General features: G+C 42.9%; 1 protein-coding gene across 2 annotated transcripts in view; it reads right to left on the reverse strand.

Annotated features, from left to right (window-relative positions):
* SYNPO2 (synaptopodin 2) overlaps positions 1–25,740 on the reverse strand; it is a 185,871-nt gene that overhangs the window by 25,291 nt on the left and 134,840 nt on the right. The window contains exons 2-4 of one of the 2 annotated variants that reach the window (XM_056116935.1): positions 14,128–14,279; positions 8,429–9,234; positions 2,802–4,993 (exon numbers count right to left, since the gene is read on the reverse strand). In XM_056116935.1, the coding sequence (XP_055972910.1) occupies positions 2,802–4,993; positions 8,429–9,234; positions 14,128–14,279 (3,150 nt within the window). Of the gene's footprint in view, positions 1–1,358; positions 4,994–8,428; positions 9,235–14,127; positions 14,280–25,740 lie in introns of those variants that run through there. The other variant, XM_056116934.1, reaches the window with a different exon arrangement.

Genomic DNA, 25,740 nt, shown 5'->3' on the forward strand with positions numbered 1-25,740 from the left:
TTGATGCACTGCATGACCCCGCCGAGCACCGCAGAGAGCACTGAGCACTGAGTTAGGAGGAGCCCCTGGGCACTACTGGATATGGCCCTGCTCCCCCTTGAAAACATAAGACATGACTTTGCCTAGAAATTAAGCTGACAAAGGACAAGGGAGGGGGCAGGGTGCTGAAGATTATAAACAAAAGTGCCTCCTCCAAGTTTATGACCAGCCCACCAACAAGGCAAGTATCTGTCACCACAACAAAAGCAATAGCCCCCAAAATGTCATTGTGACTGACGGGAGGGAAGCTGAAGTCAGGAGGTCTAACACTCCACCTGGCATGCTGACGTCATTTCCACCTTTCCCACTGGAGAGGCGATACGGTTCAGATGGCAAACAAGGGTCAAGTGTCTATGCTGCCCCTCCCCCCGGGATCTGGCATAGGTCCTTCCATCTCCCCTGGGACCCTCATATCAGGGGAAGGTTAGACTTGGAGGGGCACAATTTTGGAGGAAAACCCCCACCCCAGAATGTGGGACTCGATGGTTCAAGATGACACCTCTGACACCAGATCCCAGTCCCTGCTGTGATGCCTTGAATGCCTGGCTTTTGGGGAACCCAAGTGACAGTCCCAGTCAGGCTAGTTGTGTCTTTAGTCACCAACTCTAAACAGCGCTCTGTTAAGACTGTCACCTGTCCAAGAGGAAACAGGCTGAAAACACTTCTGGTTCCTATCCACCACAAACCACTGGCAACTGGGGATACTTCTGGGTCATTACCAGCTCAGGCTACTTTTGAACTGATGACCTCACATAAAGAGCCTTGTGTTGCATTATCTTTCCTCTAATTCATGCTGTTCTTTAAACACTATGTTAAGAATGCAAAGTTATAAAAACGATCTCCTTTCCTGCTTCACCTCAAGAGCCTTTTTTGGTTGTTCTATGAGAAAAGAATGCAAAATACACAGCTTCAATGGATTTCCTTTGCAGGGAACAAGTGATACAAACAATAGTGTTATATAATGGGGAGACTGCTTTTTCCTTTATCCTGAATTAATCTTCCTAATTGATTTCCCAAAAAGGCAAATAAGAGACCCAGCACATCCTGTTGTAACCTCTAGGTAAATTGCCACTAAAGGCAATGGCAGGTTTGCCAGAACAAAAGTCAAAGAATTGGCTCCATTGTTCTGTAGCTGACTTAATTCTCCTCTTAGTGTTATGTTTTAGAAACACCTACAGCTTGCAATTTTACAACAAACAGAAATGGATAAGCTCACAAAGAGAAAACTCAGATGTTTGGGGAGCAATAGAAATGTCAGGAAAATGACAGGTCAGAACAGCTTACACGGGGGGATTTTTGTAAAATAAGGCATGAACAGATACAGAAGTAATATTTTAATAGGACAGTGAAAAATACATAGCAGATTGACAGTGACAGCAGAAAAAAAAGAACAGGAATACAGATATTTTCGGAGGGCTAAAATAGTAGTACCATGTACCCTCAAACCAGGCCAACTTTTATGAGAAGTCTCTGAACATATCTCCTGTATTTTGTTGATAGCTTTCCTTGGAGCTGTCAAATTGCTTTGTGGATCTCTACATTGACTATTTTCCACGGTTGGTCAGACTTGGACTTAAGATAGATATAAGAAAGGTCTTCAGGGTTACTGTCAATGGCATGGATAACTTCTTAGCCAGCTGGATGACCACACAGTGTGGGACCATTCCAAATTTACAAGGTAACCTGGCCTGAATCCTCCTGGTCCATCAAATATAAATAATCAAGTAAAGATGCAAAAAGATCATTTCAATGAATAGTGTGAGAAGCAGTCCTCAAAAAGCAAAACAAACACAAGAAAAGAAAGCTGTGAGGTGGTTCCCAAGCGCATCTACTCATCAGGTGATCTGAGCCTCCACGTGCATGGGGTTCCTGTGTCAGAAACAGCCCTCAGGACTACCTTCCCTGCAGCCTGCTACTTTCCTAGACATGATGCCTTCTTGCTCGGCTCTACCACTCGCCTCCACTGAGGTAAGCGAACCTCCGGCATCACTGGCAACTGGAGATTTTCTCAGTTTCTTACGTCAGGAAGGAAGGAGGATGGAACTAGTCTCTCAGCATAATCGCCCTGCTTGCTCTTTCAGCTTTACTGAAGTCAATTAAAATAGGTAAAATCCCTGGCAAGGAAGCAAATGCAAAACAAGTGTGCAGGAATTATGAACACCCCTTCGTTCTGCTCCACTTCCCTAAAGACAATTCATGTCCAGTAATCTCAGGGGCATCTTTGCTGAGACAGCAAATGTGTGGTTGAGGGTGACGGACCAGAGCTGTGTCCTTTCCTCCACAGAGTTCTTATGTCTGAGCTAACATAGGCTGTAACAAAGCAATTCCAGTCCATGCACGTCACATTTTCACTACACTTGGAGCTGTACCATATAAGCATAACTGCTCTGTTACATAAAGGCTATGTCCTAATGTTTGATAACACTGATCACCATCTTTCTTGTGGTTCAAATATAAATCCTACATCTCCTGCTTACTTATCACAGTCGCACATGTGTATTGGGGGTGCCCTGGGGTTTTTGGAGTGTGCAAGGAAGGTAGATAGGTCTTTTTAAAAGGCAACCTGAGTTAGATTTTTGACTCATTAAAAAAAAAAAGATTACGCTCCTTGGACCCAGAATGGGAGGTGACATCTGAAGTTAAGTAAGCTGAGGACTCACTAGGCATTTTCAGGGACTCAAGTAACACTGCAAACAATTGAGTTCAGGCAAAGAGGGCAATAAGCTACCACATTACTCTTCCACCACTGACGGTTTCCACACCTGAACTGTGACACCGCTTTTCTTGGCTGAGAACTTCGGTCTCGGTGCCACAAAATAAGATGGTGAGGCTGATCCTTGCTTGGGAGACGTGGGAAGGCCCACGGGCACCGGGGAGGCGCTGGCTGGGGAGCTGGCCTCTGCAAAGTAGGCAGGCTGGGAGCTATAGGCTGGAACAGAGTACACGGATGAGGCCTGCGCGTTAGTGGGTGAGCTAGCACTCAGGGGCCGGGGAGGAAGGGCTTGCTTCATGGTCATGGCCGGCACGGAACTGATCTTAACAGTTGACTTCTGGGGGAGGCTATCCTTGGCATCAGGTGGCTGGAAAGTGAACAAGGATGCGTTGAGCTGATATGGTTGGTGCTTCATGACATCCAAAGCATTGAGGGGCTTTTTGCCCTTTTTCTTGCTCGTTTTGGCGGCTTGTGGGCCTGAGGCCTGTGATTTGAGAGCAGCCAGTGGGTAGGAGGGAGAGTGGATGGGGTTGTAGGCCATGGGAGGAGGTGCCCGGACATTGGACGAGTACTTCCAGCTGGCAGGAAGCGACGGGGTGGGAGACTGAGCCCGGGCCGCATGCGCCTGCACTGTGTCAGAATCAACCACATACTTCTCCATCCTGGACTGCCGCTTGGCAAAGAGCTGGGCTCCTTTCCCGCTCATTCCTGGAAGCTCGTTGGATGGTCCCACTGACCCGGCATAAGCAGTAGTGTTTGCTGTTGGGGTGGGACCAGTTGATGGCTTGGGTATGTAATTCTGACTGGCCACTGCCGCCCTCTGGACCGGGAAGGGACCTGCCAGGTTCTGGACGCTCGCGGGCCTGGCCGGAGGGTAGGAAGGCTGGGTGACTTTGATAGAGGAGACCACGGTGCCCTGCGAGGGGCTGGGCGTGGGGAAGGCTGGAGGCTGGGTAGAGGCTCCTCCTGGCGCCCAGACCGGAGAGACTGGAGTCGGTGGCTGGGAAGGGGATGACCTTACTGCAGGTTTCGGGGCCACGGGTGGCGGGGTCTTCTGTTTAGCAGAGGCACCCTGCATGAAGTTGCAAGCCTCAGCGCCCAAACTCAGGTAGTCTTCTTCAGGTCCCGAGTCGGTGCCGGCTCCGGCACCCCGCTTACCTTCTGCATTCTGCAGCAGCGACAGGAGCTCGGGGTTGGGGCTCACTTTGGGCTCCTTAAATGTGAACATGGGTTTGGTAGTGCTTCTCCTCTTGGCTTCCTGCAGGATGCCCGTTCTCTTGGCTGGCACTGCGATCCTCTCATCCCGGGAAGCAATGCGCTCGGGGGCGTCGTAGAAGGCCAGCTGGGACCAGGGAGCAGGCTGCGGCCATGGAGGTGGCGGTGCTGGGCCACCGGTGGGACTCGATACTCCTCGGGAGAAGGCCTCTGGAGGAGGAGGGGTGACTGCAGAATAAGGCGGAGGGGCAGGAAAGCCAGCAACGGGACTTGTCACGTTTCGGGTGGGAGAGAAGGGGGTCGCTGCCTGGTGTCCGGACCCCGGGAAGGGTTTGGCCGTTCTGTTCATGGGCATCATCCGGTGGGCTTCTGGGGTCTCGGGCAGCCCACTCAAGCCATTCTGTTGCGGCACGTGGCCCAGCCCCGGTGTCACCTCAATGTAGCTTTTGCTCACGGAGCTCTGCATGCTCACGGCCTGCTCCTCCTTCCTCTGGTAAGAAGTCAGGGTTCTCAAGCCATCGGGCGGGGCAACCTCGGGCATGCCGCCCCCCCTTTCCTCTTCTTGTTGGGCTGTGATCTGATCCATCCTCTCCCTCCTCTTGGCGAACATGAGGGCCCCCTTGCCTGCGGTGTCCGGCAGCGTCTCCATTCTGTCTCCTCGGTTCAGCTTCTTCTCGATGTCCACCAGTCCAGAATCCCAGTCGAAGTTCACAACGGGTCTGCTGCCCTCGGTGTCCGAGAGGAGCTCCTCGTCCACCTCCGACTCGCTGGCACCCAGGAAGGCCACTTCAGAGATGGCCTCGGGGTCGCCTTCCTCCTCCTCCTCCCCGCCCGCCCCTCGGTCGAGCTCCCCTGTCCCGTAGCTGATGAGGGTGTACTTCCTGGCCCTGCGCCGCCGCTTCTTAAACATCAACACCCCCTTGGAGTTGGGGTTCGGGGCATCTGTTAGCAGGAGAGCGATACTTTTGCATTTAGATTTGGCTTCTTTCACCTGCTTTTCCGATAGGCTTTCACTCCTCCGGAGCCCTAAGGGAAAGAACAAAAGTGACACTGAGGAATGTATTCAAGTGGACTCTGGAGCACCCAGAATCCCCGGCTCTGTGGAAAGATGATATGGGCACAAGAAGCCACCGAATTATGATTTGTAATTTTGGGCCCCATCTGGTTCTGCTTGGGGGCCACTGCCAGCTGTGTGCTTGGGCGTGACCCTTGTTGAACAGGTCTTCAGCATGCAAAGCAAAGCTACTGAATTCTGGAGAAATCTTATTGCTTCAATGATTTTCCTCCACTAGTAACATACAACAATAGGGAGAGAACTCTGGGAATCTCTGTTTCACTTGCTCACGAGAATCTTTTTCTATATGCTGACTGGAATGTTTCATAATTTGTCTCCTAAAACAGCCTTACATTTCAGCATTAAGCACTGCTCAGTGAACGTCAGTAACCGAGATGCAATCAAAATTGAAAAGAAAATAATTTAAGGACATAGTCCTTTCTGAAAAACAAGGTCTACCGTGTTACTCCATATTAGGGCAACAAAAAGCCAATATGGGTATTTTGAAAAGCAGAACGAAGCTCCAAGAATACAGCCTGGCATGGACAAGACCCCAAGTTTTCTTCCCAGTCCCACAGGACCTGCCTTGCTCCCTGGGAGACCCCTCACACTGCTGCAAGGCTCCCTAAGCCAGAAACCAAAACCAAAGGCCAGAGAGTAGGTCAGAGGACTGGAGCGTGAACTTTTCAGGGTTCTGCTCCTGCACCCTGTGGTCCCCTAAGCATCACTGTGAGTGATCCCTGAGCACCAGTGGGTGTTGCCAAAAATAAAAAGCAAACAAACTGCAAGGTGAGGAAATGTCAAGTGCCTAAATGCTTGAATGTAATGAATTTAAATAATTAAATTCCTTTTTAAAACTCTGACACCCCCTCAAAGTTTGTTCATATCTACTTTAATTTTCATGAATTTTTTAACACTGGATGAATGCTAATTGAAGGTATTGAATCAATAACAATAAGTCAGAATATTAGATCATTGTGAATATGTACAAGAAATCTTAGCTGCACTATTGTTTGTATAAGGATTTTTATATATATATCCCAATTTTGGAAATAATAGCACTTTAGATATAGAAAGAATAATTGCAAATAATGGGGAAATTTAAAAAATTATATCACTGGTAAAAAAATTACAGGTAAAAACCTTACACAGAAATTACACATTTTAAAATATTCAAGAGTTCAAAAATACAATTTCCATTTAAATTTTAAATTATATTTGTATTGTTAAAAATGAGTTGGTAACTACTTAATTGTACATCCACAAATTGTATTATCATGGATCACACACAATTTCTAAACGCCTCAAAACAAATAAAAATTTCTGAAAAATCTTGCTCTATTTTATGCTTGAAAATGAGGTGTTGCTGTCACTGGAAGACATCAGACTTAGTATTTTTTTTAAGATAAAATGCAATCAGAGAAATTATTTCTTAAAACAAAATTAGGATCAGGGCTGGAGAGATAGCACAGAGGGTAGGGCATTTGCCTTGCACGCGGCTGACCCGGGTTTGATTCCCAGCATCCCATATGGTTCCCTGAGCACCACCAGGAGTAACTCCTGAGTGCAGAGCCAGGAGTAACCCCTGTGCATCGCCAGGTGTGACCCAAAAAGCAAAAAAAAAAAAAAAATTAGGATCAATATATATCTAGAGAAAACGAATGAAAAGTTGGTTTTGTGTCCCTGAAGGTGATTCCTTTCTGATTAGTGTTATACAACTGATGAAACTGACAGTCACAGTTGCACGGCGCTGCTGACTTCACTGGCGGCATATGAAGTATGTGAGTGCTGCTTCCCACACGTGTCTAATATGCTATAAATGTGAGGATGCGTACAGATGCTTCATGTACAAGGAATGATTAGCAGCGCGTGCCAATACAGCTACAAATGGTTGTGCTAAAAATATGCTTGGAAAGGAATTACAATGGGTGAGAGGCATGGTATGTGATGTCGGGGTGGGAGGGCGGGTTCTCACTCCCTTTTCTAAATTAAAAGACATCTACAAGTTTGGCATATTTCTTTTGTTCAAATTGGTTGTTGGTTGTGGTGTTTTGCTTGGTTTATTTTTCGGTGTTTGGGTCACATCTGGCAGCATTTGGGGCGACTCCTGGCTAGGAGCTTGGTGGTGCTCCCATGCGTGCCAGGGCTCAAACTTGGGCCGTCTGCAGACAAAGCATGCACACTAGTCATTTGGACTATCTCCACTCATTCAAAAATATTAAGTAAGTTTTTTCAAACTTTATTCTTTTATTATTATTATTATTATGAGTGACACCCAGAAGTGCTCAGGGGCTACTCTTGGCTCTATGCTCAGGGGTCACGCCCAGCTCAGTGGCCCAGGGGACCATGCACACCCAGGGATCAAGCTGCGGTTTCCTGCACGCAAAGTATGTGATCAGCCCTTTGAGTTATTTCTACAGCCTGAAAATAAATTCTTATTAAAGTAATATCAGTTTTTAGGCTCCAGTAAGCTTCAGGTCTATAGCACTTTGGATACCAATTTGAGTTACTGCGTTCATTGCTGGTAAGTATCAGTCGTACACTCAAGTGATTTTACCTTTTAGTATCTGTATTATCAAGTAAAATTCAAAAAATTTTTAATAAATAAAGGGACATTTAAAAAATAATGAAAGTCATAAAACCTAACGGCCATTCTTTATTCTAACTCTCCTTTCTATGATTGCTTTCCTGAGTAACAGAAAAAAAAATGCCATTAAAATCCCTTGAATTTAAACACATTTTAGGTTTAGAGACATTTAAGTGTCTACACATGGACCCAGAGTCTGACTTCTGTGTCTAGAAGGTAGATGGAACGCTTGTAGTCGAGTGAAGTCTTACAAAACGGTGAGGATCATGTAACTGCTCTGTATTCCATATGCCCTTGTCTGTCAAACTCACTTCTGCAAGCATCATCAAGCTGCACAATGACTTTTTCTACTCTCCAAAAGAGGGTCTGCTTTGAGTATCAGTGGTGGAGCCTGAGTTTTGAAGACCCACTCACGGTAGCGAATGCAACAGTTTCTGACATATAAATCGGGGGTACTCTCAGATGTTATTTTAACATGAAATATTACAGCACCCAGGGAAAAATCAAACCGGCACATGAACAATAATATTTGCCTTAACAGCTCCTGTGCCATTGGGGAAGATAAAAGCAAGCAAATTAAAAGCATTTATATCTACAACAAAAATTAAATGTACTGCTTCTGATGCAGAAGTTGGTATTCTTCACAATTTTACATTTGCTAGTTCATGCATTCATAAATATTTTCTTTAAGAGAGCAAATCAAATAGCTAAGAAAAAAATTATTGCAAATGAAAGATCCATGCAGGGGACGCAGCAGTAAATGCCCCAAATGCCCAAGTCCCTTGCTACAGCCCCCCGGTGGCTCTCAGGCAGGACTTACGTGCGTGGCGCGCTCTGTGCTTGTGAGGTCTGCTGTGATCCCTTTCCGAGTGGGGCTCGTCCCCCTGCTCGGTGCCTTCTGAGGAGACTGCAAAGGATACCAGAGAAGGAGGTGCTTCGGACTGCCCTCCTTCCCCTGGAGAGTCCACACACCCCTTTCCTGCCTGGAGCCTGTACCCTTCCGTCTGCTGCCTGGCAGAGCAGTTGAGGAGCACGTCCACTCGGGACAGCCCCACGTTGCCTGCTTCCCTGTCCGGGATTGCTGTCAAGTCCAGGCCACTGGAGAGCTGGATTGTCTTGCTGGATCTCAGGGAAAGGCCCCGGGGCTCCTCGGCAGGCACTGGCTGGAGTGGGGCAGCACTGTCATGCTGGAAGGGGGGAGTTGGGTCAGGAGACTGAGATTTTTCGGCTTCGAGGGGAGCCTCCCCTGGGGCACTGGAGCCCTCGTGCCTCTCCTGCGGAAGGGACAACTGGAATTCAACCGGAGACTCAGGCAGCCCTGCTTGCACCTCCCCGCTTAGGACAGTCTCCTCTGCTAAGCATCCTCTGCGGAATTCCACTGTGTGGGGAGCCCCAGGGGAGGCTGGGTCTTCTTTTACACTTCCCGAGCAGTCTGGACCACTCTCTCCGTCCTCGGCCACGGGGATTCTGTGGGGGGCCGGGCTGCTGGAGAACTCTTTGCATTGGCTGCCTGTGGCCGGTCGAATCTGCAGGGTGGTACTTTCCACGCACCCCTCACGGGTGAGAAGCTTGTGGTTTTGGTTTTCAGCTTCAGGGATCAAAGTCTCATTTATCCCACTCGGAGATCTGCACACAGAAACATCATCCCAGACAGTTAAATCTGAATGTGCCACACCTGCCAAAGAACTTCCTGACACTTTTATTTTCTGATGCCTAATACATGATACAGTAAAAAGATTTCCCTCTTAAATGTCAACTGCAACATATCTGAAAAAATGAATTGGGCAACTTGTTTATAATACTATTAGGCACTTAAAGATCTTCCAAATATACTTCTCTTTAAAGCAAAGCCAAAGTGCTTACAAATGATTATAGATCCTAAGCCCTTTTGACTTTTTAAAAAGCACTGCAGGTTTATGACAACATGATACCTTCTATTTGTAATTATTTGGGTGCTTCAAAAAAAAGTAATAATGTGCTCTTAATAGTAAGACAAAACATTTCAATGCTTTATTGGCCGAGTTTAGATGTGGACATTATAAAGTCACATAAACAGATCTGGCAGTTCAATATTAATACACAGATAATTCAAGTATTGTTTTTAGAGACTGTGCTTTCTTGAAAAGAATGAAGCAGAAGCTGTTTTTAAAGCTCCAGTGATTATGTGTTTTGTAATAGGTGGACCCCAGCCCAGTACTCTTGTGTAAAGAGAAATCCATTCCATGCTGCAATGAATCATTGAGTCATGGGGTATTTATAATCTGAGATCTCTCCTTTTCTTCTGTTTGAACCTGTATCGTAGAGCATTTTCCGTTTAGGAGTTCTGAAGTCAGACTGCTCTGTTTTCGCTCAGTGAAAGATTCCAGAGCTGTGCCCCCATAGTCTTTTGGATTTTTACCCTAACTGGTTGGTTTTGTAGATTTGAGTTTTCAAAAACAAAACAAAACAAAAACAAAAGACAAAAATCAACCCACTGTCAATTTACAGATTAAAAACTTCCTGTTAAAACTCTAAAACTTTCAGTTTCTTTTAGAATATCATTAACAGAACAGGTGTAGGAGATACCTTTATTTTTTATATTTATAAGGTTTGTTCTTTAAAAAACAGCAAAAACGCTCTTTGTTCCTTTTTGCTCTCTCAAAATTCATGCTAATTTACGTAGGATCATCAGTTGAAGGAAAGAAGCTCCTATTTCTACTCTACCAGGGAAATTTACCTTAGAATTTGTTTGATGGTAGAATTTAGAACAATTTTCATAATAATTACTACTAACTTTATTTTCAAATGCAGTTAGCAAAACAAAAACAAACTAAGGAACAAATGAAATGCAGCTTTCTCTGCAAGTAATCTGTAAAGGTTTCTGGTATTACAGAAAACAGTATTACCCAATATTTTAAAAACATAATGGCAGCAAATTAGATCTTTCTTGCATATAAAATGATAAATACACTCTATGCAACTGAATTTGAGGGTAATAAAAGGTCAGAGAGCTTTAATTTAGGAAGCCTGAGGATGGAAGTAGATTAAATCACTTCAAATTATGTTAGCAACCAATTACGATGCTAAGAAGAGAGTAGCTTGAATTTATTCCAGCATTACAAACTATAGAGAAGGCAAATTGTTAGGTAAATGTTCCAACCTCTATTAGTAGCCTTGGTTAAATGGATATAAATAAGGGATAAAAATTCATAGAAACACTAGAGCTAGAGGTCTTTAATCTTAAAACATTCATTTCCGTTCTATCTACACACATATTCCACAATTTATTTGTGATGATTACAAAATATTTTACCTTATCATTTTAATAAAGTTTAAGTTAACAGAGACTTAATGTTAAAGGAGTCTTTATTATTTGTGGTGGTTCTGGACATTGAACTCAGGACTTCATCAAACATTCAAAAATATATTATGTACCACTGAGCTATACAACCTTGGCCTTTTTCCTTTCCCCCTACCTTTTGGACCATGCCTGACAGTGCTCAGGACTTATTCCTGGCTCTGTGCTCAAAGACCACTTTCTTAGATCACTTCTGGAGAGGTTCAGAGGACCACAGGGGTGTTGCAGGGATCGAACCCTGGTCAGCTGCATATCAGGCAACAGTCTGCCTCCTGTACTAACTCTCCAGCCCTAAGCCTTGGCCCATTTTAAAGGCATATTTTAAGAAACTCTGACCCAACTGTCTCTGGGAAGTAGACCAGGAAAAGTAAAATACTTATCCTTCAGTGACAGATGACTGTTATGAGTAAGAGAAATATAAAAATCAAAGAAAACCAAGTCCAGCATCTAGAGAGTGGTGATGGTGATGGTGATGGTGATGATGATGATGATGATGATGATGGTGATGACGACGACGACTATGGGCTAATTCTGAGATTGAACTTTTTTTTCTGAGATTGAATTTTTTAATTTCATCAATCAATAACTGAAAATGTGTTTCTGTATGAGGCTTTTGGGTCATACCTAGTGGTTTATGGAGGCCAACTCCTGGTTCAGTTGCTTGATAGATCACACAAAACAGGGGTTAGGATCTGGGGCTTCTGCCTGCAGAACTTGCTCTCAGCAAGTTGAGTGATTTCCCAAGCCCTAACTGTTAAATACTTGAAAGAAAATGAATTATATCATATTCCAGTCATTTAAAGGTGCGCAGACATTGGTCATTTAGTTCTGAATGCAAATTTGTCTTTATGTCTCAGCTTTAAATCACTAATGCTTTTCCAATGATAACATCAAAATTTAAACAAAACCTAGGACCAGCAAGATAGTACAGCAGGTAGGGCATTTATCTTGCATGTGGCCAAGCAGCTTTAATACACAGCATTCCACCTGATCCCCAAGCACCTCTGGAAGTAATTCCTGAGTGCAGAACTAGGAGGAACCCCTGAGCTCTGCCGGGTATGGCCCCCCAAAGCAAAAGTAACAGCAAAAGCAACAAAACACAAGAACTCGTCGGGGATGTCCCAGAGCATGAGTGTGTTTCAAAGAAACTGGCCTCATTAACTTATTGAAGATACTAAAAAAGGAAAAGGAAATACACCAGAAAAGGTTTACCTCATTTGGGGATGTGAGCACATCTCCTAGAGATAGAAATCTTCAAATAGCTCAGAGATTTATACAAGGTAATGGCACTGGCTGGAACACTGCACTTGGCAGCACTCCAGTTGTATTTCAAAAGCAAATAGCATAAGTAGGACTCTAAGGGTTTCAACACTGGACTTGATGAGCAAATATTTTTTTTAAAAAATTGAAGTAACTGTGCATTATAAAACATGCATCATTAAAGAAGAAATAAATGTATCTGCCCCATTAAGTTAACCACTGACAGTCCAACTCTGAGATAATAAGAGTAATGCTAGATTTCCTTCTATTTTCAAAACCTTTGGGCTATAGGAACTGATCATGTTGATTATCAGAGGAATCTGACTGCACGCAGCATTGCATCAGAATAAGGCCCAGAAGGTAGAGTCCAGATGAGATACTTTCCCTCCTGACAGTTATTCTCCATCAAGTCAGAGCTTTTTTCTCTGCATGTTTTACAATAGCACAGCCAGGGCCTTACCTGCAATTAGTAGGGGCTATATTGTGATTTGCACACTAAAAATGCTGACATTATGGATTTTTCCACTTGCCCTCATGGATGTTTTTATTTGTTTTTATGTTTAAAGTTTGAATATTTGTATAGGTAATAAGAATATTTCTTATGAATGAAATATTCTGCATGAATATTGTGGTAATAAGACTTGCACCTACAGCCTCATAAGAATGGATTCTACTGAGCATTGCACTTTAGTTCTAAAGTGCAGAGGTGGGGGCTGGAGCAATAGCCCAGTGGGTAAGGTGTTTGCCTTGCATGTGGCCTAACCTGGGTTCGATTCCCAGCAACCCATACGGTCCCTTGAGCACCACCAGGAATAATTCCTGAGTGCAGAGCCAGGAGTAACCCCTGAGCATCGCTGGTGTGACCCCAAAAGTAGAAATAAATAATTTTTTAAAAATAAATAAATAAATAAATAGGGTGTGTGGGGGGGTGGTATCTGGATAGATCAAATTGTCAAGTGACTTTAACTTGAGTCCAAAACCTTCATTGTCACCATCTGCTTCTGCCCATACTCAAGTAGTGTTCCTATAATCACAGAAATTGGACTGCCTTTAAGGAATTGACTTGTCTTAGACTTTCTCTTTCTATAAAAACTATTGTACTGTGCAATGCTTTAACATCTTTAATTCATCTTTGAGTCTTGGAATTATAACTTAGTGAACCATATTCACAAAGTCTTGATTTATAAGTACTAAATTGTTTCCAACATACATTTTTAAAAATTTTTTTATTTATTTCTTTTTGCTCGAGGCTGGAGCGATAGCACAGCGGTAGGGCTTTTGCCTTACAAGTGGCCAACATGGCCGACCCGAGTTCGATTCCTCCACCCCTCTCAGAGAGTCCGGCAAGCTACCGAGAGTATTCGATATGCCAGACACAGTAACAACAAAGTCTCCAATGGAGATGTTACTGGGCCCGCTAGAGCAAATCGATGATCAACAGGAGGGCCTTTACTTTACTTTTACTTTATTTATTTTTAAATTTTTATTAGTGAAACACCATGAGGTACAGTTGTAGCTTACAAATTTTTGTGCTTGGGTCCATCATACTATTTTTTCAATCTAAAATACTTAATATTTTTAGATTCCAGAAAGAGCGTACTCTTGCCTTGTACCTGACTGAACCATATTTGATCCTCAACACCCCATATGGTCCCCTGAGTACCACAAGGTATGCCTCCCAAACCAATAAACAAATAAATCATATTTTCAGAGAAGATTTTAAATCAATGATGTTCAAAGATGTTCTCATCTAACCAGAAAATTCAGTTGAGCAGAACTGCTATTTTTCAAACTCTGTAGCTTAATAACACCTCTACAAAGCACCTCCAACTTCCCTCTGAATGACAACTTATGCTATAAAAGCTATAGCTGTTCCCACCTAGCTTCAAGAGAAAATGTATAGTCCAAAGCATCTTTTGTACCTTTTGACGAGCATTTGGAGAGAGTCCGTCACGCTCTCCATGAGCTTGATGACTTCTGGGTAGGTGAGGTCTGCGCAGGGGTTTCCATTAATAGAAACCACTTCATCTCCCTCACAGAGTCCAGACCCGGAGGCTTTGCTCTGGCTTCGAATCTGAGTGAACACGAAGACAAGAGTCAGTCAAGAAATCAGTGAAAAACTCATGCCATGGGGCCTGGAAAATGACCCAAAGGGCTGGGGTCCATGCTTGGCGTGTTCCACCTTCAATTCCCATCACCCTAAGGTCCCCCAACCATGGCCTGAAGTGCTCCTTTCTCCCTCCCTAAAATAACATTTTACCACCTTTGTTATCTTTTGATTAGGGAGAGGTAGATATATCTCCAAACTATCACCCTGCCCTGATTTAAAATTCAACTTCTAGCCCTATCATACCATCCTGGACACTTCTCACCCTTGTCTCACACATATTTTTATCAAATATCCTAAGGTCATCATTTAATTTACAGCATTATAAGCAAACAAAAAAGAGCAAAGTAAATCCATGGCACAGGAATGGAAATAAAACAATGTTTAGAAGGGTGGGGGAGGTTGCCAGAAGACTATAAAGCATGCTTTACACGAGGGGTTTTTGCACAAGGTTCAACCCCCGGTACCACATGGTCACTCAAACCCCCAACACGATGCCAGGAATGGCCTCTGAATATCACTGGTGGTGATATTCACCTCCCCAAAACATAACAAGACTAGGGACTGCTGAGGAAAACAGATAAGTTAATATGTATGAAAAACAATGCCTTCACTTTGTGAAGCTTGACCGCAGTCAGAAAGTGATGTCTCTCCCTGAAGTAAATTGGCCAGAGCACTGCACATTGCTGAGGTACCACAACACTGAAGGAGACAGAGAGTGATGCGGTTAAGGAGAGAACTGCACAGTTCAACACACTCATGAAGGCCTCTCAGAATAAAGGGGGAAATCAGGCATCCCTGAGAGGAAAAACTAAGTCAAAGAGAAATATCCTGGATTCAATAAAAAATTCAAGACATGGTGCTCAGTAAATTATAGCATACACAGAACAGATTATTTTTTTAAAGAAAAAAAACAGCCCTGTTATATGAACACAGTTATATTGCAGCCCAGAATAATGTGGAACAAGCAGAGACTGCACAGCTAGCAGAGCCTGTAGGACCTGGAAGAAGAGGCATTCTTCTCAGCCCGCACCAGCTCCTTCTTGAGGGCCAACTGAAGTTTTAGGTCCTATGCATTAAAACTCCTAAGGTCATCATTAGGAGTCTCCTGCCCCAGTGACAGGCTCTCTACACCGGGGCCCCTTGGAGGGGGAAGGGTTGAGTTTCCGTTCCCGCCCCAAGCAGAACCCCGACAGCTGAAAACCTCCAGACAGAACCCAGCCACAGCCATGCTCAAGGCCACTCTCCACACGTTGGGATGAGCTTCACGCATGAAGGAACCAGCAGAGGAACACAGGTATGTGGGACCTGGGGCTGAGATCTCCAAGCCTGCTCAGATCGGGACTGGGCCTTCTCCAACCAGATCCCCCATTTTCCAGTAGCTTGGCAGTCACATCCACAAACTGCCCCCAGCACCATGTAATCTCATCAATGGCCAAGATCCAGAGACTATAAAACAAAGCTCCCAGAAGCGCACGGCCATGACCTCTTGTAGTCTAGCCCACTGATGTACCTAAAGCAGCACATATGTGTTTGGTTTTAACATGCTTGCTTGTGTTCTCTTATATACATTCGCCGTCCCTCTTGGAGAGCCCGACAAGCTACCTGGAGTATCCCGCCTGCACGGCAGCACCTGGCAAGCTCCCTGTGGCGTATTTGATATGCCCAAAGCAGCAACAGTCATGGTTCTCATTCCCCTGACCCTGAAAGAGCCTCCAATAACCATTGGGAAGGACGAGTAAGGAGAGAATGCTAAAATCTCAGGGCTGGGATGAATGGAGATGTTAATGGCGTCCACTCGAGCAAATCGATGAAAAATGGCATGACAGTGATACAGTGATACAGTGATATATTAAGACTACGGGGACATACTTAGTTGCCTCTTCCCCATTCTCCAGGACACTGCTTTGGGTCAGCAAGATGACAGGCCTCCAGAGAGAGCACTGACCAGGTGACCATGCATGCCAGCTCCAGGGTGGACTGAGTCAAAGGGAAGTGTCCAGGAAGAGATCAAAGAACAAGGGAATGAGAGACCAAGTAGACACTTTCCTGACTGAACCCACTGGGTCACAGATTGGCCGTGGCTTTCTTTCCAAGCAATCTGGGCCCCTGTCAAAGAGGGGCCTGCCCTCCTGTTAACTTCCAGTGACACACGCTGAATCCTTGCACCACCGGGCCTGAAAGTAATGAGCTTCCTGCTCTCTGGGTACTTCATTATCATTTGTGGTTTGCTTACGTCTGCCTGCCTTCACTCCCAGCATTGCATTACAGTTACATTAAAGCATTAAATCTTTAATTATACCTCTGAGCAGGCTGCTTATTTCCTGCTGGGACCCTAAGTGAAACGAATGGATTCCAATTTCATTTTATCATGTGAGCTGAATAGTTCTCAATGAACCATGCATCATGATCATACCATCTCAGTTCTGTTTTGTTTTCTTTTTTAAATCAAGGCACCCTAGTTTAACACAGAAACTATTGTTTTAGAGTTGCGGAGTAGTACACTGATAGCCGCCACCAGAGCCATCAATGAAATCAATTATTTTCAAGGATTTAAGGAAGAAATAAGAGCAATCAGAAAGCAAATGTTCTCCTAAATTTGAGGCTTAACTTCTAAACTGTCAGATAAAAAGTTTCTCCTTTTTACTACAAGACAATCTTCAATTAGAGAATCATGACAAAATAAAGAATAAAATAATATTCAACAGTGAACATTTAAATTAGGGCTAATATTTACATTTAATTAATTTAAATGTATTTCAACAAGATCAGGTTCATAATAAAGCATATTTTAAAGCACACACTTAAGTGAAGTCTGATGTATTAGAATATGAACTAAAAATCCATCCTTTGGGGGCCCAAAAGGGATTTTGTTCATGAAAAGAGATATCATTATATTCTGCATCCCAGAAAATGAATTATGGGGAGGGAATTCCTTTATTATAAATAAATTGTCTGAGTTTTAAGAGGCAAATGGAAATTCAGTCCATCAAAAATAGCACTTTTGAGTGGGCCCAGTAACGTCTCCATTGTGCAACTTGTTGTTACTGTGTTTGGCATATCGAATGCCTCACGGGTAGCTTGCCAGGCTTTGCCATGTGGGGGAGATACTCTCGGTAGCTTGCCGGGCTCTCCGAGAGGGGCAGAGGAACTGAACCCAGCTTGGCCGGGCCAGCCGTGTGGAAGGCAAACGCCCTACTGCTGTGCTATCACTCCAGCCCAACTCATTTCATAATAATTTATAATGGTATGTTATAAAAAGGCCTAAAAATAGCAAAATAAAAATAAAATAAACCAAGTATTAGGAGAGGAGGTACTAAGAATGATCACTCTAGGTTTAACAGTAAGTATCTTCTGAGTACCTATGTTAAGAGAGTGGAGGTTATGTCTGTTTTAATTCAACAATGTACTTGACTTTGAACAACAGACAGTAGTTGCTTATGTTTGACCTCCTATAAACTCCCCTCAAAAAAAAAGTGTTTAGTAAGGGATAGGGTGAAAAAATAAGTTCTCAGTTTATCAGATCCATCTATTATTCAAAAAATATACTGCCTAACAGGGGAACGAATATTTTCATCATGATGCTTGTCATGAGGAGATTTTAATGGTATTGAATTAGCATAGGAATCTGTAGCATTCCTCCATAGCATCCATTTTAAGGAACAAACTGCTATTATGTTTTGCTGACCTTTTACACTTATCTGAACAGCAGGAGACATTTTCCCCCTCTGGACCCATGTTAATTGTTTTAACATTAAACTGGCCAAAAAAGTTTTTCTTAAGGGCTACTCTTTCTCCATTTTTTAAAATCTGATTACTAAACCCAATAAAGGTAATAGTACGGAATTTATCACCAAGCATATTCCTTGCAATTGTCCCACTTCCCCAGCATGGTTTTGTTTGTATGTATTATGTGAAGGGTACATATTTATCAGTACCTTATCTTATATGGTGTATAATTATATACTTTTAAATTTTTCTGTAACTGTATAATATCATACACGAGTAAAAATCTTAATTCAAAAAAATTCTTATTTGCGAATGTGAAATATGCTAGTAATAACAGTAGGTCTGGACACCCAAATCATTAGTGGTCAGTGAATGTATCAACAAGCCTTTTCCTTAGGCCATTCATTCTAGATTCATAAAATATATGTCATCAAGGAAAAGAACACCAACTCTAAAAGAGGGTTTTAATGATGTGAGTCTAAAGCTTATTAGCGTCTGAACTTAAGCCCTTGATTTCTGTTTCCTAAAGTGCAACATAAAACTAATGCCTTTGAGAAGAGAGAGAGAGAAGAGAGCACCAAATGAAGGGTGTTGTGAGGACCCTCCCAGGGTGGGAGAAGCATGCTAAAAGTAGTCTATAGACCAAACATGATTGCCACTCAATGCCTCTCTTGCAAAACACAGTACCCAAAAGAAGAGAGAGAGAACAAGGGGGAATACCCTGCTACAGAGGCAGGATGGGATGGGGGGGGGGAATTGGGGGTGGGGGGGATGCTGGGACCCGTGGTGATGGATGACGGGCACTGGTGGAGGGATGGGCACTTGATCATTGTATAACTGAAACCCAAGCACAAAATTTGTAAGCCTATAACTGTACCTCATGGTGTTTAACTAATAAAAAAAGAAAAAAAAAGATTTTCTAACCACAAACCTACTTTTATGTAGGTATGAGTAATAAATTTAATCAGCCTGCAAGTATTAAAAATTTCTGATATAAAAAATAGATAAAAAAGAAAAAAAAACTAATGCCTTTGTTTTGTCAAGATGGTTACTAAGGAGGAGCTATAATGCATTAAGTTCTGCAATACATGTACAATTCATTAGCAGTGCCCCCAAAACTAGGGCGGGTTGGAGAGGTAGTATAGTGGTTAAAGTGTTTGCCTTGCACGAGGCCAACACCTACCATCTCATCTAGCCACCTGAGCACAACCAAGAGTTAAGCCCTGAGCAGAGCCTGGTATGTTACTGCCCCCCCCCCACCCCGGCTGCTGCTGCCACCACACACATATACATGCACACACACACACACACACATACACACGTGAAGGTCTGTTATTCAAATAAAAATGCACTGATTTCCTCTACATATGTACACATGCACACATATGAAAGGAACATAAGATTAGTGAAAGAAAAGGTAAAACACTGGCATTTATTCTGTAAAATGTTTGAAAGGATCTGAACTTAATTTCAGTTTTTATATTAGTACATTTAGGGCTCGAGCGGGCCCAGTAACGTCTCCATTGGAGACTTTGTTGTTACTGTGTCTGGCATATCGAATACTCTCGGTAGCTTGCCGGGCTCTCCGAGAGGGGCGGAGGAATCGAACTCCGGTCGGCCATGTTGGCCGCTTGTAAGGCGAACGCCCTACCGCTGTGCTATTGCTATTTACCTTTACATTTAGGGCTGGAGCAATAGCACAGCGGTAGGGCGTTTGTCTTACAAGCGGCGAACATGGCCGACCCGAGTTCAATTCCTCCGCCCCTCTTGGAAAGCCCGGCAAGCTACTGAGAGTATCTCGCCCACACGGCAGAGCCTGGCAAGCTACCCGTGACGTATTTGCTATGCCAAAACACAGTAACAACAAGTCTCATGATGGAGACGTTACTGGGCCCGTTCGAACAAATCGATGAACAACGGAGGACTGTGACCTGATATTAGTACATTTAAAAATAATAATACTTGGCATTATTTTATTGTAATCTAAGAAAAATTATATTTTATCACTCTTGATAGGTAAGTATAGATTTCATGAGTTAACAATGAAAAATTCAAGCCCGCTAATTATGCCTCTCAACAGGCATACTACAAATGATTATCACTGACTTACTTTTATTGAACACTTACCATGCTAAGCCTAACACCCACGCATCACTTATTTATATCGAAACCTCAATGAGAACACAAATGTACTTCTACTTGTCTATGTTTAAATGGGCCACCATTGGTGCTGGTGAGAAAGCTCAGGTATAAGGGTGACAGAACTGAGTTCAAACTCTGCTCCACCTGTAGAGTCCCCCTAGGCACCAAGCACCTCTGGGGTGGCCTTGTTGGGTGATTATCAGCCTTGCAGAGCCCCCAGAAACCTCAATTCTTAATACTTTGCTTAAAATCACTGAATTTGAACCTAGGGAATCTGACTTAAAAAAGTGTTTTTGTTTGGTTGGTTGGTTTTCAGTTTTGGGACCACACCAGTGCTGCTCGGGACTTTCTCCTGGCTCTGGAGTCAGGAATCACTTCTGGTAGTGCTTGGGGATGCAGAAGGGGTGCTGGGGATCGAACCTGGGTCATCAATGTGCAAGGAGAATGCCTTACTGCTGTACTATCTCTCTGAACCAAGAACATGTTCTTAACTGCTGGGCACACTAGCTCCTGAGTTAGTCATTTCAATTCTCTACCATGTCCACAGTAGGAGACTGAGGAGAAATATGACAATAATGGTCACAGGTAGTGAGTGAAGTCGCCTTTATTGCCTGTTCATTCCATAGAACAGTGCTGGGGAAGAGCAATGGCGTTTTGTTTTTCCTTCCTCCCCCTGTATTATGGGTATTTCTAGTGTCAGTGATTAGAGTTCAGTGCCTCACACATGCAGGCAAGTGTTCTGCTGGTGGGCTACATCCCCAACTTCCCTCTTTTAGTTCTAAGCATTTTATATATAATTTATTGTTGAAAGATTGAAAAGCAGTCAACATTGTGACATAATATGTTACAAATCCTAATATGAACGTAATTGTGTTTTATTCAGACTATCACTTGGTACAACATACTTAAGAGAACATGCGATGTGATTTCTATTCTTGAGAACATTTTCTTTGAGTCTTTGTTCCACATATAACATACTAAACTGAGAAGCACATTTCTCTCCATAAAGTACCTCATTTCCTCTCAGTATGTCTCAATTTAATCAAAGTACTTGATGAATATAAATACTGCTAGTGTAAATATTTACTAAGTATTATGCTCCACTCTTACCACTTCTTGGCTCATGCCAGGAAAAAATTATTTTACTGCAGCCAAGTGAAAATGAAAAATTAAAGCTTCTCTGCAGAGTTTACCAACATTATTTTCATATAAATGAGAAGAGTAGAGGTCAGAGAAATAATATAACAGGCAGGGTATTTGTCTTGCATGCCGTAAACTCTAGTCTGAGCCCCCACACCACGTTTAGTTCCCTGACCGGCACCACGAGTGATCCCTGAGTGCAGTTAGGAGTAAACCCTGGGCACAGCCATTTGTGGGCCAAAAACAACAACAACAACAACAATAACAACACAAAGATAAAAATGAGTGCTGACTGTGCTGTTAGAACTACAATAATTTTCTGATGACATGAATAAAACTCTTACTTTATTCTCTTATTATTATTATTATTATTTCATGTCTTCCAGAACTGAAAAGAAAGCAGATATCTGACATGAGTTTTGTGTTCAAACTATTTTATGTATTTTACATGGCACAGGAATTGTGTCATTTTGCTGTTTGTGAAACAAAGTATTGTCTCATAGGTTGTATTTTTATGCACAATTCATTGACAAGTCCTCTGGGAAGATGTTAGAGTAAGTGGCAGTACCAAGACAATATCCTACTTAAATCCCATTACTACAGCTATTAGAATGTATGAAAAGAGAAAATACACATAAATCCATAAAAATACACTGTTTACCCTGTGTTACTCTTAATCAATAAAATGTAGTCATCAGCATTAGATTAGAGGAGTAAAGTTGTAGAGATTAAAATATTTTGATGACAACTAAAAATTATTTTGTCTTTTCCTCAATCAATAAGCATGCAGTTCATAACTTAAAGATAAAAGAACACAGCCTATTTATCAGCTGACAACATAAAACAAATGTTTAAATATCAGTGGTTTGTCTTTAGTTAATACTTATTATCCTAAGTCATTTATATCTTTACATTATTTATCCATGTAAGTACATTAAGGAGAAATATAAATGCATTTCTTCTTACACATATACAAATGGTCTGTTCTTACCTTCTAATATAATAAGAAAACTGGAACTCAAAAAAAGGTTCTTTGCCTAAAATGCACAGATGAGGTCAGAATTTGATGATCTTTGCTCTAGAAGCACATTCTGAAGCCTTACTCATTTCTTAATTTTCCATTCAGGTCTTTGTCCAAATGTCCCTCCTATCTCTGATACAAGATTTAATAAGTATTCCTTTACTTAGGCTGGCTACTACCCCAGAGTCCTAAGTAGATAGATCTGTATTCCTCAGCTGACTGGAGAAAAGGTGAAGATTATCACTGAAATGCACAACAAGAGTAATGATGATGGTAATGAAAGTTCTGGAAACAAAAATAATCCTCTCAAAAGGCTTCCTATTGGGTCAGATTTGTGCTCCAGCTTTAGGAAAAGCACACACTTTGCATTTGGGGGCCCTAAGTTCAATATTCAGCATTACATGGCCCTGATAGTTCTCAAGCATTGCCAGGATGTGTTCCCCACAACAATACAAAAATGTTAATAAAAAATAAATAAACAGAAAGGGTTTCCCTATTAAGATTCTGAACTTAATCCACTGCTCTAATGGGGTTTATACAGGTACCAAATATGATTTCCTAACTAGTTGGGAACTCGTGTTTATAATTGCACAATATTTCTGCAAAAACAATAGCAGAGAGTCAGAGAATAGTTTTAGGGTGATAAGGCAAAAGAAAACAACAAGCACCAGAATACAATGGAAGAGAAACAATAACAACCTAAGGAAAAAAATTATTATAGGAAGCAAGCAACAACTACCCTGGAATTTAGTGCAACAATTTAGTGCAAAGACTGGAGAAATATCTACAATATATGGTAGATAAGAAATATAATTAATAACTGAGTTAGCCAACAGTCGGTGTGAAGCAGGCAGACAGATGGGAGGCGTATAGTGGGAGGAGGTGGGAATTCTTGGAGAGAAATAAACCTAAGATGTTATTTTAAAAAGTTACTCTATCACTAACTCTAAAGCAATTAAAAGAATTAAGGCTAGACCCATTTCGTGGATACAAGAACTGAGGCCATTAAGAGAGAGCAGCACTGGTCCCAGAGAAGTCTGAATCCCTCCCAGAGAGGAGATACTAGAGCAGAAACAAAGTCTGATAAGAACATAAAAGTCCAAAGCACTTCTTTTATGACAATACTCCTGATTTACTCTTCTGTCTACAGAAATCTGCAGGCCAAGGTTATGTGAGTAATTTCCATCTCTAACTCCACCCCCAAAACCTTTCAGGGCTGCCTTCGTTCTGGAGAAGCCCCAGTTCTCTCTTGACTTCAAGATTCTCTTCTTTCCTCAAGATCACTAAATAAAACTTTATTTCACTATTCCTTGTCTCCTGAAATTCACTGCTGAGAAGGGAAGTAAGGAAACTGTAAAGAACTAGGTAAAAGTGAGAACAGATTTTCTTGCAAAGAGCAATTCCTCACTCCAGTTTGAGTTCCTTGCTCCAGCTGAGCCCCATGGTTCACTGACCTAATTTCCCACACCGTGTAGATGGGACTGGGGCACAGTTTGATGACTGCTGTGTGCAGCTGATGAGAAAGATGTCAGGGCTGTATCAGGCAGGTGCTGGCTCATGGAAGGCTTCTCTCAGTCCTAATTCAGCGGGCACATCCTCAAGTGGTAGAGATAGTACAAAACAAAGCAGTAGACCTCCCTATAGATGCCACTCATTCTCTCCTTCCCCCTTCACGTAAGTCACCTGCAACCCATGGGTAAGACTATAGCAAAGAGTTTACAGGATTGCTCCACCTGTGTCCCCAACTCCTTCAACCTTCTCTAGCATATTGGAAAAACTGACAAGCTAAAATTACAGCCTAAGACTCTCGTTTAGTTGGGGGTTTGGTGCAGAACACAGTCATCCTCTGGACTCAAGGGACCCACCTTCTGGGATTCAGTCCACCATGGCAACCATGGCAACAGTTACACCTACTTGGGCTATATCTCTGCTAAATATGCATATTTCCCCCTTGTTGTTATGCCTAAACATATAGCATGACAATGATTTACACAACCTCTGCATAATGTCAGGCACTGATAATCACACACACACACATATATAAATATATATATATATATTCATGATTTAAAGTACACATGTAGGGGGAGGCAGAAAGATAGTACAAGGGGTAAGGTGCTTCCCCTGCATGGCCAACCCTGGCTTGATTCCTGGCATTACATATGGATCCCCAGGCACAGCCAGGTGTGATCCCTGAACACAGAGCCAGAAGTCATGGGCATTGCCAGATGGGAACCAAAACCAAATAAAAAAATAAAAAAATAAATAAAGTGTGCAGGTGAATGAGGTTAGGTCACCTGCAAAGCTGTACAACTTTATATAAGGGACTTGAACATTCACAGAATTGGTATTATGGGATACTTACTTTGAATAGGGGTTGGAGTGACTGCACAGCGGGTAGGGTGCTTGCCTTGCACGCAGCCGACCCGGGTTGACCCCGGTTCGATTTCTCCGCTCCTCTAGGAGAGCCTGGCAAGCTATCGAGAGTATCGCACCTGCACGGCAAAGCCTGGCAAGCTAACCGTGGCATATTCGATATACCATAAACAGTAACAACAAGTCTCATAATGGAGACGTTACTGGTGGCTGCTCGAGCAAATCAGTGAACAAAGGGAGGACAGTGCTACTTGGATAGCAATAGGACAACCACACTCTGTCGTATTAGAAACTTCAAGAAACTTGCATTTAGTATTGAGTTAAGCAAAGAGAAGCCTCCTTTTTGCTGGTGAGGCCTCCACGGTGAGAACCTCATTTTACTGGTGTAGAACTGGAGCCAACAGTTCATTGGCAGCTCCAGCACTGCTCCGCCATGCCACCTTGAGGCCCGCCTTTTCTACTGTGCCGAATACTGCCAACCCCTGGGGGAACCAGTGCTCCAAGACTGTTCAAGCCCTTTCTCAGGTGCTTCCCAAAGCTTCCCTCCAGATCTTTGAACAATTCTATACATCTTTATTAAAGCCCTTCCTGATTAAGATAACCAAAGGAGTTTCTTTTTCTCTGAAAATTACCACTCCAACCACCAAGTAATGTAGAATGAGAGAATTAAGGACCAACAACGGAAGTAAAAAGAGGAGCAACTATTTCCTCTGATACATAAAAAGCGAAGAGTGAGAATGTTGATGTTTCAAGACAGACAGGAGAAACATGTCTGGAACTCAGGCCAACCCCAGACACACTGCATGAGAATACCATGTGCTAAAGAAAAATAGAGGGCAGAAGGGATTGAAAAGCTGAGGAGGATAAAAGGAGCTCAGGAAAAAAGCACTGCAGAGTATGTACTCGGAATTCAAAGTGAGAGAAGTAGAAGCTTCATGGAGAATTTATAAGGAATAAAGTAAGGTGATTATAACAACATGCAGCACTGTCTTAGGAAAAGGTTCTCTAAGGAGAGTAGAT

The sequence above is a fragment of the Sorex fumeus genome, unplaced genomic scaffold (assembly GCF_029834395.1).
Source record: "Sorex fumeus unplaced genomic scaffold, SorFum_2.1 ptg000033l, whole genome shotgun sequence".
NCBI lineage: Eukaryota > Metazoa > Chordata > Mammalia > Eulipotyphla > Soricidae > Sorex > Sorex fumeus.